General features: G+C 38.5%; 1 protein-coding gene across 6 annotated transcripts in view; it reads left to right on the top strand.

Annotated features, from left to right (window-relative positions):
• BRWD1 (bromodomain and WD repeat domain containing 1) overlaps nt 1-18,945 on the top strand; it is a 94,045-nt gene that overhangs the window by 30,166 nt on the left and 44,934 nt on the right. For 5 of the 6 annotated variants that reach the window (XM_019528948.1, XM_019528947.1, XM_019528950.1 and 2 more), the window contains exons 15-27: nt 2,756-2,890; nt 4,252-4,380; nt 5,236-5,461; nt 6,851-7,036; nt 7,690-7,873; nt 9,174-9,267; nt 10,979-11,119; nt 13,096-13,181; nt 15,408-15,600; nt 17,222-17,338; nt 17,464-17,571; nt 17,944-18,068; nt 18,581-18,663. In XM_019528948.1, coding sequence (XP_019384493.1) covers nt 2,756-2,890; nt 4,252-4,380; nt 5,236-5,461; nt 6,851-7,036; nt 7,690-7,873; nt 9,174-9,267; nt 10,979-11,119; nt 13,096-13,181; nt 15,408-15,600; nt 17,222-17,338; nt 17,464-17,571; nt 17,944-18,068; nt 18,581-18,663 — 1,807 coding nt within the window. Of the gene's footprint in view, nt 1-1,255; nt 1,409-2,755; nt 2,891-4,251; nt 4,381-5,235; nt 5,462-6,850; nt 7,037-7,689; nt 7,874-9,173; nt 9,268-10,978; nt 11,120-13,095; nt 13,182-15,407; nt 15,601-17,221; nt 17,339-17,463; nt 17,572-17,943; nt 18,069-18,580; nt 18,664-18,945 lie in introns of those variants that run through there. The other variant, XM_019528951.1, reaches the window with a different exon arrangement.

The raw sequence follows: 18,945 nt of genomic DNA, 5'->3' as shown, positions 1-18,945 counted from the left end.
TGAAAACAAAGCCTCATCTTAGAACAGAATATCTCTCTGCTCCCTTTGGGAGTTGTGAAGAAAAGCTGTGCAGGATCCCAGCTGAGGCAGGGACAACAGCAGCAGCATGAAGATTCCTGCTTCCAGCTTTGCTCCCTGCCCAGCTCCTCTCCCCTCTCCTCCCTTTCTGGCACAGAGTCAGGCTGGGAAGGAGGAATCAGCATGCTGCTGCTGCTGCGGTCTCCAGCTGGCTATAGGTTCCTGCATGACTGCTGCCCACAGCATGCAACTGGAGCAGTAGGACTCAGCTGTGGCAGACATGGGGGAAGTCCAGAGCTATTCCTGCTTCAGCCTGCAGCAAGCAGCTGTCTGGAGCCCAGCTTGCAGTTTGCAGATTCCTCTATTCCTTGCTCCGTTCCTTCCTCCAGTCTCACCTGCTAGCCCAAGCATAGGCAGAGCAGCAGGGGAGGAGGGAAGGGAGCAGGGCAGGAAAGGAGGAATCTGTGCCTGCTGAGCTGGGCTCCCAGCACAGCTGCTCTTTGCAACAAGGGGGAGGAATGGCTTGGGGGTTCTACCTGTGCTTAGAGCCACAGGTAAAGCAGCAGAAGGAGGCGGCAAGTGGTGAAGGGGCTTTTCTTCCTTGCCTGTTCCCTCTGCTTCGCTTTCCCCATTGTCTGCACTCCTGCTGACACAGCCGTGAGAGGGTGGGGAGGGCAAATTTAATCTGAATCTCCCCCAATACATAGGTTCTAAACGTATTTAATTTATAACCAATTTATAATTTGGTGTGTCCAGAATCTAGTGATGGGGGTTGTCTTAAATTCAAGGTCATCTTAAATTCAGGTAAAAATAGTAGTTGTTATTGTATTAGAATTCTATTGTGTCCTTTTCATATAGCTGGCCTGTTAAAGTAGCAAAAAAAGCCAGACATCTGACCATGACCACGATGTAGTCTGTTGTTTATCAGTTCTTTAACATGCTCACTAATATTTTAAACTTAAAACTGTTTTCCTTTAAAATTAGATATACACAGTTATAGTTTCATGATTCTCTTTTTGGGTTGGTTAATGTATAGTTCAGACTTAAGATTTAAGCTGTTCTCAATTTTGTTCACAGTGCTATGGAAATACCAAATTTTAGTGAGCAAAGTAAGTCTGAATATTAATCTTTAATTCAGTTTTTTTTTCAGGTTCTTAGCATTGGAAGACAGTTTAATTTTTGTATCTGGATGTTGAACCAAATGCTTAATTTTAATGGTACAACTTTTTTTTTAAGCAATGATTCATGTTCAGAGGAAGATAAATTTATGAAGCCCAAAGTGACAATGATAGCTTGGAATCAAAATGATGACTTTGTTGTTACTGCTGTGAATAATCACCTACTCAAAGTTTGGAATTCTTATACTGGGCAGCTGCTTCATGATTTAGTGGTATGTACTTATCTTACTTGCTTTTCTTTTTTTAAAATTCTAGTGATATTTGCCTGCTGAAAGGGTCACTTAAGCCTGATTTGTCTGAAAGTTAATTATGCCTTCCCCCCTGCCCCAGCCCAAAAAAACGCAAAACAAAAACATAAAAATCAAACCCCTGCCTAGGTATGAAAGCAACATTAGACTTGTCTTTCCAGTGAAATATGGAAAAGCTTGAGGCTTTTTTTTTCTTTTTTTTTTTTTTTTCCCCTTGATAACCACGCTTCCCAGTTTGGTGCTCTTCATGGTCATTTTCAGAAGGTGCGTCAAATTCCCTGGGGAGGGGGATTGTTTTTTGTTTCTTTTTTAACACTACTTCCTGAATCTAGATCAGTGTTTCAGATCTGTCTGGCCCTGTAGGCCTGATGAGTGGTGCAAAGCCAGATTGAGCCCACAAATATTCACCCCCTATTTCATGACTTCTGGGTTGGCTTAAAGCAGGGGTATCAAACGAGCCCATGGAAGTCCAGCTTCCCCCCTCCGCCATGCCAGATCCACTGCATGCACGGTCTAATCTGGACAGTATGGACCTATCAAGAAGAGGCTTACTTCCCGGGTGCTTGGCTGTTACTGAGAATGAGCCATAACGCTGGGCTGCTTCCTGCAGTACTGCCTGGGCCAGGCTGGTGAGAGCTCCAGCAGCTTTGCTGTAACTTTTTTTTTTTTTTTTTTCTGAAGCTACAGCCAGCCACCTGGACAAGAGCTTCACTACAGCTGCTTCCTGTGGTGACAGCCAAGTCCCTGTAACCTCCGGCTTCTTCCCACAGTGCTGCTGCTAGGTCTCCAGTGCCGTAGCTCTTGCCCAGGTGTGTGCTTGGCTGTCACTTCAGTGACAAGCTGTGGTATTGCTGGGGCTTCAGTGCCTTTTCTGGTCTTGCCTAGGCACATGACATGACTGCCACTGTGTGAAGGTTGCTTATTGCAGCCAGAACTGGGGCAAAAGTTTGTGGGCCAGATTCAGCTGGCAGTAAGTGTAACAACCCTGAGCTAGATGTTTTGTTTTCCAAAAATAGTATGATCTTTTTTTGGTTCGCTGGACACTTTTACTATCTAGCCTGTTTGTCACTTCTGTGGCACAGGTTCCCTATCTTCACATTCCAGCCATGCAGGATTATGGCATCATAAGATCTCATTTCCAGTGACAGTCATAAGGGCTTAGGAGGTCCCCTAATAGACTGAGTTTAGGGAGATGAAGCAAGATTTGAGTACTCTCTTCATGCTTAGTAGGGTGCCAATTATTAACTTGTGAAAGTATAGGTACTTCTGTGTTTGAATATGCAGTTGTGAATAATCACTTTTGAATAACAGGGACATACAGATGAAGTATTTGTGTTGGAGACCCATCCCTTTGATTCAAGGATTATGTTGTCTGCAGGGCATGATGGTAACATCTTTATATGGGATATTACAAAAGGCAGCAAAACTAAACACTATTTTAACATGGTAAGGCCAAGCAAGTTTTAATTTATTGTACTTTTATCTTCCATTTTCAGAATGCAGTCATATGTTTGTCCACTGGTTTCAACATAGCAGTTTCTTTTCTTAAAGAAAGCAGGCTCTTTGAGCAGTTGTAGCTCAAATTACTTAAGGCTATGAAGTAACTATAGACCTTTTAAAATTAAGATCTTATACTACAGGACTCCTTACCAATGTTAAAAACCAAAAAAACCCTATAAAACGTGCTTTACCAGAAGAAGCAGCGCATTAATTCGACCCGGCTCCACGGTGTCTGTATAGATTAGCCACTTCAATGGGCCTTTCTGGTTCATTTATCATTTGAATCGGCTATTAGATAAAAGTGCCAAAAAAGCCCCACTAAAGTGCCTGATCTATATAGACATCGGGCAAGTTGAGTCCAACTAATGCAGTTCTTCTTGGATATGTGCTTGGCTTCGCACGGAAGTGCTGAGTTTAAAGTAAAACGCTGCTTTTTTTTTTTTTTTTTACTTCTGTAAGCAGCCTAGATGATTAAGTAAATAGTTGGTTACAGATTCCTGACTTTGGCAAGGTGGAACTTTTCAAGAGTGTTGTTATCATCTTATCTGAAATAATTTGGTAAGCTATATATTGCATTCCTTTTACTTGTACTAAGAATAATTTACATATAATAAAGTCTTAGGAAGAATATTAATATAGACCAAAATAAAGATGATCTATACCAAAGGATACTGATATGTAAGCGATTGTGATATAAGTGTTGTGTAGAGGAATAATGCAGATAAAACAATTTTGCTAATCTTAACTTGAACTCTGAATGAATCGGGGTTAGAGATAAGGACTGTTTACTTAACTTGCATCTCTTACAGGCCTGTGCAAAGTTGTGTTATAGTTCATAACAGCTGATGTGCACTTCTGAACCGCCTCCCCTTTTACAGGGGTGATGAGGGTATATTTTGTCCACACCTGAAATTTTTATTCTTCTCTTTATATGGAAAATGAATGTTATGGTAGCGGTTGTGTTTCTGGAGCTCAGATCTTTAATCAGGTCTGTATGGGTAAAACTTTCGGGCTTCAGGTGTCAGAGCTTGCCAGTGCAGAGCTAGGTGCAAACCCAAGGCAATGATTATCATGTCAAGGGAAATGCAAAATAAAATGAACTGAAATAACAACAGAAGAATTTTTTGCACCATAACTAGGATGTGGTAGTTGGAGCATGATTGTTTAAATAAGCCTTTGATAATCAAAGTTTGGCTAAAACTGTGGGTGTTGCTTGTTTTGGTGGTTTGGAGGTTAGGGTTGTTTTTGTGCATTTTCTTCTGACAAAACTTGCTTTTGAGTTTGTTTCCTCTCCCCCTTCAATCTAGATTGAAGGCCAGGGACATGGTGCTGTTTTTGACTGCAAGTTTTCACCAGATGGACAGCATTTTGCATGTACAGATTCTCATGGACATTTATTGATATTTGGTTTTGGATGTAGTAAACCTTATGAGAAGGTAAGTTTGTTTCAGTTGATCATGATGATGATAGCAGCTTTTTTTTAAAATAGCATTACTAAAATTCACATAGTGATTGTACTTAATATTTGAGCACATAAGCATTCTCTCCTAAGAACTTCTGTGAACTTTTGTAAAGTAAAATTCTACACCAAAAATGTTTTTGTAAAAATGGCAAAGGAGGTTCCGCATCACTTGTTGAAGGGTTTGTTTGCTTATTTGTTGGGTTTTTACCGTTTTTATAACCTGATATGCTTAGCCTGAAATCTGGAAGTGAAACTAGTTATTTTCTTGCCTGTTACAGTCAAGAGCAAAGGTTCTACGTTTTTGTAGACAACTAAGCCGTTACACTTATTTAAAAAGTTGCATGCATGTAATTTAGTTTGACATGCAGAGCCTTTTATTTTTAATGGAAAAAAAATCATGATCAAGAAGTAACTTAGCTTAACTTGTTTCAGCACTTAACTGTCCTTTTTACATTGGAAACAGCAACATTTTTCTGAAAAATATTTATAATAAAGTAATGGACATGTGGAACTTTGGCTTTTTAGACGCGTTCCTTTTAGTATAGCAGTTTTACTTTATACAGGATTGCAATCTCTGTGCCTCTTTCCTGAAGTATGTACTGAATACATGTAATTGCTTGCCAGCAGTTCCTTCTATGAAGAGTATACCAAGAATATATCACAAATCCAAAGTGACTTGTGCTAGTAGCTTTGTTCTTTTTCCTTGTGAGAACTCCCCTGTATACTTTTTGAGTAATTTGAGGTTAATGCTTAGCATAATTTGCCTCTACATTCAAATTCTTTAGCATTTTTTTCAAGTTGACAACATACAAGCTTCATTTCTTTCTAGATTCCTGATCAGATGTTCTTCCACACTGACTACCGACCACTGATTCGAGACTCTAACAATTATGTCCTAGATGAGCAGACTCAACAGGCTCCTCATCTCATGCCCCCTCCATTCTTAGTAGATGTGGATGGAAACCCTCACCCAACAAAATACCAGAGATTGGTACCTGGAAGGGAGAACTGTGCTGATGAGCATTTGATTCCTCAACTGGGATATGTAGCAACAAGTAAGAATAGCAGTTTTAACTTATGAATCTAGCTCTGACTAGTCTTGAGTATCATTACTATGCATTTGAATAGAAAAATTAAAATACAGTAGAAAGCTGATAATACATCAGTCTGGATAATCACCACAGTATGAATTGTTCAAAACTATAATTATTGTATGCTACAGCAAATATTACAACTAACAATAAACAAACATAGTTTGTAATGTGTTAAAATCTCAGAGCACTAGTAAACAATGTCTGGTTGCCACCAGCAAACAAAACCCAACTGTGGGCTAATGATCACGTTAATAAAAAGCTTTCCAGACAATTGGCTTTCTGGATAATCAGCTAGCTACAGTATTTTTAAGTTAAATGTGGAATATTAAATATTTTATTTAGTTGAAGTTTTAGCGCAGCTCAGAGTGTCTTATGCTTGTCACAAATAATCTATTGGATGCAGTGTTGTTTGAAGAGCTGTTTGCTGTAGTTTCACCTTCTAGTTGCAGGCTTACAAAGAGATTGTGTAGTGCATATTATAATAAAGTAGTTTAAGCCAATACCAATGAGTAGGACATGTAGCTATTGAAATTCGTGCAAATAGCACTAGTCATTTTTCCATATCCCTTGGATCAGTATGAAAAGTACTACTTAAGCCCTTCAGAAACTTCCTTCAGAAACAGCCTGCTTTCACCTTTATATATAACCTTATTAATACTAGTTGCATTTACTCATACCTGTTCTGCTTCTGTTCGACTGCGTGCACTGTATTTTATAACTGGTCAGGGTGCTTGGAGTGCTTTGTCTCCCATAGCAGCCCAAAAATTGAGAAGACACAGTTAGTTTGAGGCTCCTATTAACACATTTAAACAGTGGTTGAGATTAGGATAGAAGAATTACTCTACACCTCAGGCAGACAAGGTTCTTTGGTTGGCATGCTATCTTTTCTTAGACCAACTATTTGGACTGTTTAGTTGGCCGAATAAAAGATAGTATGTCTACCCAGAGAACTTTGTCTGCTTAAGTCCTTATAACAACACAGCTACAACCAACAATCCTCTACACCTCAGGCAGGTTTCTGATTGCTCAATGCACCTGGCATGTCTGGCTTAAATTGCTTTAGCAACTAGTAGAAGTGGTGAAGCTGAGTTTTTTGAAAAAGTGTGAATTCTGTTTGTGTTTTGTCCCTTTTATTCATGTGTCTTTTAGTTGATGACTGATTCTTCATAGATATACAGCCACAACATGCTTACATTTTTCCTGGAACAATTGGTCAAGAAGTTAAAAGAACGTATTAAATACTATTTCAAAATAATCCCTTGCTCAAGATGCAGGTAGCAGGTTTAGATTTTAGTGTGTTGATTAAACATGCAGGTTTGTTTTGCTTCTGGTGTGCATTACATTTTCAAGGTGATGGAGAGGTGGTGGAACAAGTTATAGGCCAGCAGACACTTGATCAGGATGATCAAGGTTTGGAGCCCAGCATTCTTGATGGCATGATAAGACAGTTACAGCAACAACAAGACCAAAGAACAGGAGCAGATCAAGAAGCAGCTCCAAGTGGACCACAGAATGGGGAAGGAACACCTAGAAGAGGTTAGTACCTATTGGTATCTACTTTTTAACCTGAAATAGTCTACATGGTACCTAGCCAGTTTTCTAATTAAGTTCTTGGGCTAAAATATTTCTGTGAATTGGAACATAACTTTTTGACATTTTTACAATACAGGTTGGTTAAGGGCAATTTTATTATAGATTGCTTAAATTTTTAAGGGTACACAAACATTTAAAATCAGTTCTTGAAACTCGCTTGCGTTTTCCCAAAGTTTGCAAAAATAAAGTGTGTTTAACTTTTAATTCAGATAATGTTTTCTTCTCCCTTTACTGTATGGATTTCTAGTAGATTTAAAATGAACATTATTGGCCAGTACGCACACACCTTTTCTTATGTAAGCATAAGCCGGGTGGGGGGGAGCAAGAAGTGCTATCCAGCTTGTGCGGAATCAGCAGGAAAAGCTCAGAATAATACCGTCTATCTTATGCTTGCTTTCACTTCTATTTGAAAGTATTAGTAGTAATGATAACCTTTTTTTAAAACAGCTTGGAATCCTAATCTATTTATCACTATAGAAAGTGTATGTCTACTTTTGTAGGGAAGAGCTGATTTCTCTTTCATACCTGAGAAAGTCAGACATTGGTCATCAGTGCTCTCTGGTAAAAGACTTATTTTTCCTCCTCTGTATTTTTAGCTTTTAGAAGGCCAAGTTTAGACATTCAGTCCCCTCCCAACATTGGTTTGCGTCGCAGTGGACAAGTTGAAGGAGTGCGTCAGATGCATCAGAATGCTCCACGGAGTCAAATTGCTACGGAGCGAGACCTTCAAGCTTGGAAACGAAGAGTAGTTGTACCAGAAATACTGCTGAGCTTATTCAGGTGTGTGGAAATCTAGTTGGCTAATATATGGAGGTTGCTTTAGAAATGACTACTACTGTAATATCTTGGTGTTCTTCCTAAACTCCAGTGATGTTAGGCTTACATTAAAAATATTCTTGTGCAAAATGAAGTTATTAAATGTCACCATATTTTCTCATGTACCACATGCTCCCAGATAAGATGCTTACCTTTTGGGAAGGCAGAATGAAGTGGAGGGAAGACTTCCAGAGTCATGGCTGACTGTAGGGGCAGAGTAGGCTTTTCAGCATTAGCAGAAGCTACAGTTTTAACTTTCCCATAGCCACTGCCAATTCAGCAGAAGCTATGAGAGGTATAACTAGCTTTTGCTAACCTAAAAAATATGCTTTGCTTTTTTCTCCATGGAGCCCGCAAGGAGTGAAGCATGCATCCATTCCAGCATAGAAAACCAGCTTCTCTGCTTAAAATATGAACCCCAATGTTGAAATGCTGATTTTTGGGGAAAGTTTTTGTGGTATGTAAGCACAATAATTTTGAGAGATCCAATGTGGAAATATGTTGACCATAAAAAAAGACTTGCTGTAAATTGTATCCCTTTATCTTGCCCCTCTGTGTTCCATTGGGACAATGCAAGAACTGGCTGGCATCAGTGCCAGTTAGATATAGGGTTGTAAATATTGTTTAAAAACTTTATTTAACCCCTTCTAATTTATATTGGTTAAACAATTAACTAATAATAATACAGCAGCTTGGACACAGCTGCTGGTGGGAACTGTTCTGGTTCCTGGAGCCTTTTGATTGCCCAGCTGTGGGGAAGGAGGCAAGCCCACCAGACAACACAGCCCATTTGAAGCCCTGCTGAGAGGGAGGGAGCACCTGTGAATGAGGAGCTAATTGCTTAATTGATAAGTCATTAAGCTACTTGTGGTTAGCTAAGGGGGTTATCACTGCACTTGTAGGTTCAACAGTTGTTTAACCTTTCACACCCCTAATTAAATGGAACTGTGTGGTAAGAAATTTTTCTGGTTCCTCAAAAACTCTGGCAGTTTTTTATTTCTTTAATTCACTTCCAAGAAACTGCAAAAAAAAAAAAATAGCCTTAAATATTTGAAACCACAGAACTACTTGCACTTCTTTTTATAGTCTTTTCAAGAAAGAACCATTTGAACAGGTGGTGTGTTAATTTCAATAGAAGCCTTTTAAAATTAACGTCTTAATGTCCAAGTAGCTTTCTTTTAATCTCTGTCCCCGTGACTACTCAGTATGTTTGGGAAGTTAGAATCTTATTTCTGTTTGACAATTTTTCATAAATTTCTTGTAGAAAACAAGAGGAGTACCGGATTGCAAAGGGAGAGGAGGAGAGAGAGCTCTATGTAACAGAGAGGAAAAGGAAGTCATTTCAGTCTTCCGAACAGGTATGAAGCAACTGTAGAGAACGCTGATCTCCTAATGTTTACGTGAGTTGAGAAGTTGGGGGACAAGCTAGAAAAAACACCTACACATTTTCCTAAAGAAATCCTATAGACAGAATTTCACAAACCTACTCTGAAGTGTGTTCCGTGATTTATTAGTCAGCATAAATTGGCTTTCGTAAAGGGAATTAAGTTTTTCTCCTTCTAAAGAACTGACCAGAGTTTTGAAAGGATGCTTTTCTGACAAGCTGAGAATAAGGTCTGGCTTTACTATATTCAAGAGTCAAGTTTTAGAAATAGGAAAAATTTCCCACATTCACCATCTCAGCTCCTGAGCGTGAGAATTCTCAAGATGGTTTCTTCAGAGAAACAAAATGGTTGGTTAATTTCACTTTTCAGCCACCATCCTTGTTTCAACAACTTTTTTGTGTATAGTTTAAGAGTTCTTACTTAATCAGCTTTTCTGTAATACGAAGGGTCCCGTGAACTATCTTAAGTGAGTTCCTGTTGTGTCATCCTTTTGTGTTTTAGTTTTTATAATCATGCTTTCCTTGAATTGCTGTTGACAACTGGGATAGTTTCAAATTGTGCTACTAACAATAAGTAAAAATTGCTACTTTCCTTTATGAAAGTGAGAACGATAAGAAACTTGACAGTCACGCAAGTTTTGTTTGCCTGTAAATAACCATTGTTGTTTTGAGAGCTTTTAAATGGCTACATATGGCCTCCTGCTTGCCTTTAGAAACACTTTCCCATTTAAATGTTGTACTGTCAAAATATCCTTTCATTTAAAACTCTTAATTTGTTTTTATGACTTTAACCTTCTTCTGTGGTGCTTTTAGTGCTTTTTTTTTCCCCAAATGTCACTTTTCTGTAATAATGAAACTGGAGAATAAATTAGGATGCCTAACAGAGAACTATACTTTTATTATATATACAACTGTGAGCTATTAAAATCATAGGCCAGGAAGGGACCCTGAAAGATCATCAGGTCCAGCCCCCTGCAAGAGCAGGAAAGACATCTGGGGTCAGACAACCCCAGCCAGGTGACCATCCAGTCATATCTTGAAGACTTCTATGGTAGATGATTGCACCACCTCTGAGGGGAGCTTGTTCCATAGTCTGGACACCCTAGTCGTAAAGAAAATTTAGTCTTAAGAGTTAAGAATTTCTGATGCTGTTCTGAAATGTATTGTAAAAATATCAAAATGACCAACTCTGTAGACCTCAGTTCTTTAGCAGTTCATTCCCAGTACATTCACAGTAGTCCAGTTAGGTGGTACAGATGTATTTAATTTGTTATGGTTGATTTCTTCTTAACTTAGTCTGGATTTTACTGTAACATAGTTAAACACAGAAGACGTGCTGGCTTAATGAAATATCTGAAAAATGAAATGGGGAAAGCTGTGCTGGATACTTGTGTGAAAGTCAGGAACAGCAGCAGCTTCTCAGAATTAATGTTGCATATGAATTTTAAAATTCCTGATATTTATATGAACTGTTTCAAACAACAGTATTTAACTAAAGCCATTTCTTATTCAAAAGTACATATGGTATGATGAACTAGCCTAGTCTAATATTTAAATTCAGAAGTTTCTTTTCCTCTCTTTCTGCAAAAAATAATTTGTAACAATTTGTCATTGTATTTTATTCTATAAATTTAACTTTTAGAAATTAGAGAATTTTAATTTTTTTAATCTCTCTATACAATCAGAGTGACTCTGAATCTTCATTGATACAATTCAAGCGTAGACTGCATCGGTGTAAATACCAGAGTTATCGAACACGGAAAAATATAGAACAACTTGATTCATCTGAGGAGGAAAAGGATGATTGTTTTGGCTTCATAGAGCAGGTGAGTGAGTGGCATCCTAAATTCTGTAACCCAGTAACTAGAGTTAGTGGAAAGTACTATATTTACTCGCATATTGCATGTCCTCAAATAAGACATGCACCATATTTTTTGGAAAGACTGAATTGAGAAAAAGACTTCCAAGACTGTTCTTGTACAGCAGAAATAAAATCTAACCATCTCACCTTCCCATTCTGTATGCTTCAGAACAGAGACTTGAAACTTGGTGGTGGGATTGCCCTGACACTTTGATGTTCCTGTGGAAAAGCTACTCAAATTCAGTCAAGTTTATAATCCTTTTGAAAAATCTTACTTTACATGGGAACAATAGGGACTTTTTAGCTGTCAAACTCTATTTTTTCCAGTAATTGTCTGTAGTGGCTATGGCCTAGCCCTAACCCATGGTTGCAGTGGCTGAAGCAGAATTTTTCTTTTAAGTGCTGCTTTTGGCAGTTGTAGCATCAGGCTAAAGAACTGAAAGCAGGAGAACTTTGCCTCCTATGCTTCGTCTTCATCTTCAAATGCAGTGGTGGGGAGCTGCCTTGGGAAGGTAGAAGGATTCCTCCTCTCAGGGTTCTTAATTCCAAGATTCCACCATCTGATTTGCAAAAGAACTGAGCGTTCTGAGACACTGACGAAGTGCTTCATAATGCAAAGTACTGTGAAAAACTGGGCTGGGCAGACAGGTTCAGTGGACACATGACATTTAAACTTTCTCTGTTTTAATTCTCTATCTGTACAATGTGGATCATTTTCTCATTGTGCAGAGTTGTGTAAATTAATTACTTTGTGAAACTGCCAGGTATTATAGTAGAAGCCACAGAAAAAGTCATGAGAATTAATAATTCTGCAACAAAGGAAATTTTAAAGAGCTTGTGATGAATTAAGGTGTTTAATACACTCAGACAATGAGGATTAACACTCGCTAAATGAGCAGTTCATTATTTTGTATGGTCCATTGTGGACTCTGAATGCAAGCGGAAGCTGTGAAAGATGTCAAGCAGTTAAGGGGGCTGCATCATAACTTGCAGGCATGAAGGCTGGGATGAAGTTGAAGTGTCATCCTTAATTCCAGAATTGCCTAATGCTGAATGCTTGCCTTTAAAAGGAGATTGTAAATTAAGGCTTTTCCTGTGGATATAGGGTACAACCGGAATGATGGAAAACTCTTAATACTTATACCCAGGTCTGTGAACTGAGAAGCAAGGCTTTTGTTTATCTCCTTTTTTCCTAAATCTTGATTAGCAAAGATTTTGATTTCTTAACTAGTTATAAATTTCAAATTTGTAATGAAAAATGTGAAAAACTTTAGGAAAGGACAGCCTGCAGTATGCTGTAGGATGTCTCAGTTAGCACTGTAATCAGTTTTGCAAGTAATTATATGGTTTCATGTTTAAAAAAACCAAAACTATTCTGATGCCAGACGAGTGTGGAGCAAAGTTCCCCAAATTACCACATCCTTGTATCAGATATTTCACCTGCTATAATTTTTTTAAACTATGAATGGAAAGAACATAGTTTCTTCATCTATGCTTCCCCTGTCTCTGCCACTTAAAAATTTCTCTTCGTAAATGGTTTTAGTCTAGTTCTACTGTGCATTGACTTAATAATGGCAATCATATGTCTATATAGTTCAAAGCCATTTATAAAAACTCCTTGCAGAGAGTTTCAGTTGTTAAGTGCAGCAATTCTCATTTCCCTCCAACCGCCCCAGCCCACATTACTCTACACTTGTTTGAGGTTGAATTGTTACTGGTGCAGTGCTAGAATTTTCATTTGCTTCAGGGAGTCAGCTCAAATAATGAGGAATGAACTGTTTTTCATCTGCACTTAATTTTTAACACTGTACAGGGAGCTGTCCAAATTGATAGTGCTGATAAGGAGAAGGGATAGTGAGGTGTATTTAGTTTTATATCCTTTTAAAATCTGTACTGTAAGAAATTTAGGATTGACAGTTGTCTAAATCTGTCTAAATCTAGGAAGCTGAAGAAAGTGAAGGTTTAGGCTCTTCATCAGAAGAAGAAGAATGGAAAAGTGACAAGAAAAGCAACAGTAACAGTTCGAGGTATATGCGGTCTTTTTTTTTCTTTGTCTTGCCTGAATGTTGGCATGTTTGTGTTCTACACTTTGAATTTCTAGCCTGTTTAATGAGTAGGGGCATTCCTAGAGGTGGGGACCAACCTGGGTCCCGCACTTTGGGGGGGCCCCTGCAGAGCTGGCTCTGCACCGCTGGATTTGCATCCAGCCACTTGCTACCACCCCTCCACCCCCCTGCACCACTGGTAGCAGCAGCTTCTTCGGATCGGGGTACGTGGGATCGGAGTGGGGGCAGAGTCCTGCATGGGATAATTTGCCCCAGGCCTGTACCCCGCTTGGGTCAGCTCTGTTCACGAGTGATTACATTTTGTAGTTTTGTTTGGAAATGCTTGGTTACTTAGGACTTAGTTAAAGAAACAGTTTGTTAAACTGTCTTCCACATTCTTTGATTTTCAGTAAAAGTCTGAATTCATTTAAAGAAACTCCCCCATGTTTTTCTGTTGTGTATTTAACAGACTTGGGGTCTTTTACTTGCCTATTCTTAGAAAAATGATTCAGTTTGGTTTTGTTAAAGTGAAGTAACACATTAAATTTATGCCAAGTGGAAGTATATTGTTAAAGCACCATAAAAAGTATAGAAAATAGATGATTGGGTACCATAGTTTAATTGTAGTTTATAATTGCATAAGATGTATATGAAGGACTTGGAAACTATTATCGTATTTTTCGGACCATAAGACGCACCCCTCCTGGAGCCTCAGTCTCCGCGGCAGCGAGTCCCTCCTTCGGACTCCTGCCCAGTCTGTTCCGGCCGGCCATTTTTATTGCCGGCTCCCGGCCACCGGCACGGGCGCCGGCTTCCGGTCTAAACAAGCGGCGGATGTCCCGTTCGGGCTCCGCGGGCAAGCTCCGCCCCGTCTCCCTGGGACACGGCATAAACAAGCGGCGGGTGTCCTGCTCAGGCTCCGCCGCCTCCGCGGGCAAGCTCCTCCCTGTCTCCCTGGGACACACACCTTCGGACCATAAGATGCACCCTTGTTTTCCCCCCACTTTTGGGGGGAAAAAAGTGCGTCTTATGGTCCGAAAAATACGGTAAATGGAAAAGCTAAGCAGTCTGTGTTCTAGTGTTGCTCTTTCTTAAATAGAGCAAGTAATTTTTAATATCCGTATATGTGGAATTTAAGATTGTTTTATATTTTCTTTTTAATATAAAGAAGCAAAGTGATCTTGTATTTCTGGCTTTCAGTCCATAATGAATTTTAAGGGATGCAATAGTAATCAAGTCCTTTGTATTTAATGTTTCTCTATTTTAAAGAAAAAAAGATTAAAGTATCCCCAGTAGTACACCTAATAGACACAAGTTTACTTGAAGTTCATATAACTGTGCACTTAGAGTTTGTAGGGACCAGTTAGCTGGTATGGTTCCCTAACAGTATATAGGACATAAAATGGTACCAGAGATTTCCCTGCAAGTATTAAGACATACTTCTTGGAAAAAGTGGCCTAATTTGGAGATCTCCATGAAATCAGTGGCTTTTGAAATGCAATTCCTGAATTGCCTTCCAAGTGTGCACTTAACTGACTGAACACTTAAGTATATTGGATTTCTATAAATCCTTACCTTTCACTTGAATAAAAATGATGCAGATGTGCTAGTTTTTAATTGCATTCTAGCCCTCAACTGATTAAATAAAATCCAGTTCTTGATGTAGCCCTGTTTTGAACTATGGCTACAGTATTTTAAGAACAAGAAAGTGTCTTGTGTGTTTTAAACTCTCAATTAATTTAATAATGGCTGAAAGTGTATTCCTTATGTTGTCTGTGAATAGGCAGGCTCTTCTTACTTATCTAAATTCTTTTACTGAACCTCATATAAAAATAAAGGAAAATGTTAGAAGTGGCATAGAATTAAGTACAAAAAAGTTCCCTATTTCTGTGCTACTCAGTGAAGAACGATTGCCCTTAGTTAATTTCTTTACTCTTAGGTAACTTTTTATACTGCATTTTAAAATAATTTTTCATAGTAAGTAAAGAAAAAAAATCGTCCTTTATGAAGCAACTTTTAAACCATATTAAAGGCTTAACTAGGTTCAGAATATGGAAAGAAAATTATATTTGCAAATGTTGTAGTTAAATGAATGTAATGTTCTGAACTACTTTTCAATATCTTGAGCACGTATTTCCATTCATGTGTTGTGTGTTTGTTTGTTTTTTTTGTGTGTGTGTGCGCGTGTCCATCCTCGCCTACAAACAGTGACTCTTCAAGTAGGTATTCTGACTGGATAGCTGATGCAGGAATAAATCTCCAGCCTCCTGTGAGAACTGCTCGCCAGAAAGCTGTTAAATATTGCAGTTCTTCAGAAGATGAAATATCAGTAGAGAAATCTTCTCCTAAAAAGAGAAGAAGAAAAAGAAGGAAAAAACCCAAACCAAAAAAACAGGAAGAAGTATGAGACTACTTATTACTTCTATTTGCTTAATAGATTTCTCCTTTTATGCCTGGGAACTTGCAGAGTTCATATGTATTATCTTTGTATTAAGTAAAGATATTTGTGATGGTACCAGTAGTGGCTGGCATAGATCCAGCTTTGAGCTTGGTTTCCTCCCCAGTGTTCTCTTGTCCCCTTTAAAGTATGTAGTTTTTTACCTTACACATCCAGAGACTGCTCATATCTGGGGAGTCCTAAACAAATTATTTTTCCTGTTCTTACATTTCTGTATTAGCTGTTAAAATGCCTGTGCTGCTTTTCTAAATTTTAAAATAACTTTTGGTACAGAAAAATCTAAAAATGAACAAATTACTTGAACTGATGTTTAGTAGCCCCATTTTAAAGCTATGCATAATGAGCTGATAGACCTTAAAGCCTGCCCCTTCCTTTAATGTCTGTTAAAGTTAGATTTTATAACATACCCTGAAGGACAGAACATCTGGGCCTGGGTGAATGGTGACTCTGGTACCTGCTTTTACTATGAATGGCTTTCATTTAAATAGAAGGAACATCAGCTATGGACAGTGTAGATGTCTGAGTTGTAGTGGTATCATTGGCAGCCATAAAGGCAAATGGGGACTGGTATAATGTGCTGTTCAGTAAGTGGCTGAATTCTGTGCTAGCTTCTGTTCTGGATCTTCTAAAGGTATAGTCGTGCAGTGCATTATAATTCAGTAGGCAAGGATAAGCATGACAAAGTCTGAATCAAAAATGAAGTTGTTTGTCTAGTCAAATACAGTATGTCCAAAACGTTGTCAGAGGCAACACTGAACCTTTTTAAAAACAAATAAATTAAAAAGCATCAAGTCTCAAGAAATCTACAGGAAGCTCATTGGTGGGCAGGCTGTCAGTGTTCTCCTTGCCTTCCTTTCCCTTGGGTCAGGAGGGAGAGCAGAGGACTGGAATACTGGGTGTCTCCTGAGAAAAGCATACTGTGTTCAAATTGATCCTGAGGAGCATCTTCCTTGTAGGTAATCAGTCTAACTTCTTGTGGTAGAGCCATTTTTCTTTCCCAAGAAAGCCCTTAAAACACCTTTATTCTCTCTCTCTTCCCCTCCCCCCCCCAATGCACTTAAAACGTCTCTACTTGGCCTTAGAATTGGTTGCGTTACCTAATCAATTTTGGGTTTTTGGTAAAATAATTTTGGAGTTGCAGACATCTAATGTTAAGACTAAGTTTAGGACAGATCCAGTGTTGTTTGTATATTATCATATAATTACAGTATTAGAATGTTAGTAATACTTTCAGTTGACTTAACTTTTCAGATTTAAATTGTGCCTTGCAGTTAGATTTTACTTAGTAATTTTCAGAATTATTACTTGCAAGTCTCCTCTTCTCTCAGTTCCTCATATTAGCTATCTTGATTTATTAGTAGGAGAACAGCAAATAGAACCAGAATTGTGTACTACTTTGAGATCTTGAGAATTTTTTATTTTTAAATAAGACCTTAAATAGAGTGGTGGAGTTTTTCTTATTTCATAGTTTTACCTTATATCCAACAGTTTTTTCAAACTGTATAAATTGCCCTGACACCTGTGCCAAGATTGTATTTAACTATCCTGCTTATCCAATGTTCAGACTGATACTCTTGCACAGCCAGTAATCCCAGAACTGTTAGATGACTGGCATCCTCCTGTTTGGATAACAGACACTGCACTTCGAAGATCGCCATTTGTTCCTCAAATGGGTGATGAGGTGAGTCTGTTTAGTGAAAATCTTATTAAATGTAAAATCCTCTTTAAGTTAATATAGTTGTTTGTTCTAAGAGTAGGAAAAATATTTTGTTCAAGTGAACAATTTACTTTTTTTTTTTTAAACAGGTAATATATTTTCGCCAAGGGCATGAAGCTTATATTGAGGCAGTCAGAAGAAATAATAATTATAAACTGAACCCCCACAAGGAGCCATGGAGAAAAATGGTTTTGAGGGTAAGAACATTGAGGTGATTTTTTTTTTTTTTTTTATGAGCAGTAATAAGCCGTAATCAGTGCTAAGTGGCTCATGTTGGCCTTTTAAATGTTTTATAGTAAATATAATGTCTCCAGTTGTAATTCTACAAGTTCCTTTTCCTACCAAAATGGAAGAGGAGACTTTTTCCAGTTATCAAAAGAAACTTCAGCATGCATGTGTGAAAGTCTGTGTATAAATTGTCTTCTAAAATTGGCTGAGAGTAGTCTGTCTCCCAATATTAACAATGCAGGCCTTTTGAGTATTGAGATGGTTCGTATATATTTGTAAAGTGAAACTGAACTAGGAATTGTGAAATGTAATGGAATTGTTGTCTTAATTTTTATCTGTAGGATCAAGAATTGGTAAAAATTGTTGGGATAAGATATGAAGTTGGTCCTCCTACACTGTGTTGCCTCAAGCTTGCTTTTATAGACCATGCCACTGGAAAGCACACAGACAAATCATTTTCTGTCAAGTATGTCTTTTTCTGCATAATGCATGTAATATCAGCAGTTTTCCATGGGTGGACTGCAGGGACAGATGCATGCTGTGTTCTGCTGACTTCTTCTCTACTCTCTTCTGATTTACATCTGCAGATTAGTTAGCATCATGCTAAAGATGTTAGGCTACCCTGTGTCCTATCTGCAGAATAGAAAGCAGCAGAGCCACCTTAGTATGGTGCTGTGAGCGGGCTGCTTAACTCTGCTATAACGTCACATGACTATGCATTTGCCTCTCTCATTCCAGAACTAGTACAGGTGTCTGCAGCATGTCTGGTAAAAAGACTAGAAAGGCATCAGGCTGTGGTGTTGGGGCCAATGGAAGGAAGTGAGCTATGACTTGGAGATGGGGGAGAGGTGGGATTTCAAGGTGTTGGATAACAGTTTTTTGTTGGGGGGGTTGTGAGCCATTTGTGAGGTTTTCATAGGTGATATGCATATTGATTTGTGTGTTCTCATGAAAGTTGTCTTCTCTTGTCTTACCTAGATATCACGATATGCCAGATGTTATTGATTTCCTTATATTGCGTCAGTTTTATGATGAAGCACGACAAAGGAATTGGCAAGCTTGTAAGTCTTTTACCTGTCAGTGCAGTATTGGAATACTAACATTTGTCATAATGGTTAGGTGCAACTCATTAGGTTGACATTTGATTTTAAAAGGTGCTCTGTATCTGTATCGGAGGCTTCCAACTGACTGCCAGTGTTAAACAATTTTTTGTGGTGTTTGGGGGTACCTAAGATCATGTTACTAACAGACCCTAGAGCAGTGGTCTCCAACCTTTTAAGTAGGAAATCACCTTTGACATTTAAAAGCAACCCAAGATCTACCATGTGCCATGCTGCCCCTTC

Source organism: Crocodylus porosus, unplaced genomic scaffold, assembly GCF_001723895.1.
Source record: "Crocodylus porosus isolate Cpor-Errol unplaced genomic scaffold, CroPor_comp1, whole genome shotgun sequence".
Lineage (NCBI taxonomy): Eukaryota > Metazoa > Chordata > Crocodylia > Crocodylidae > Crocodylus > Crocodylus porosus.
Note: the sequence above shows the minus strand (reverse complement) of the source record. Positions and strands in the feature narration are given on the sequence as shown.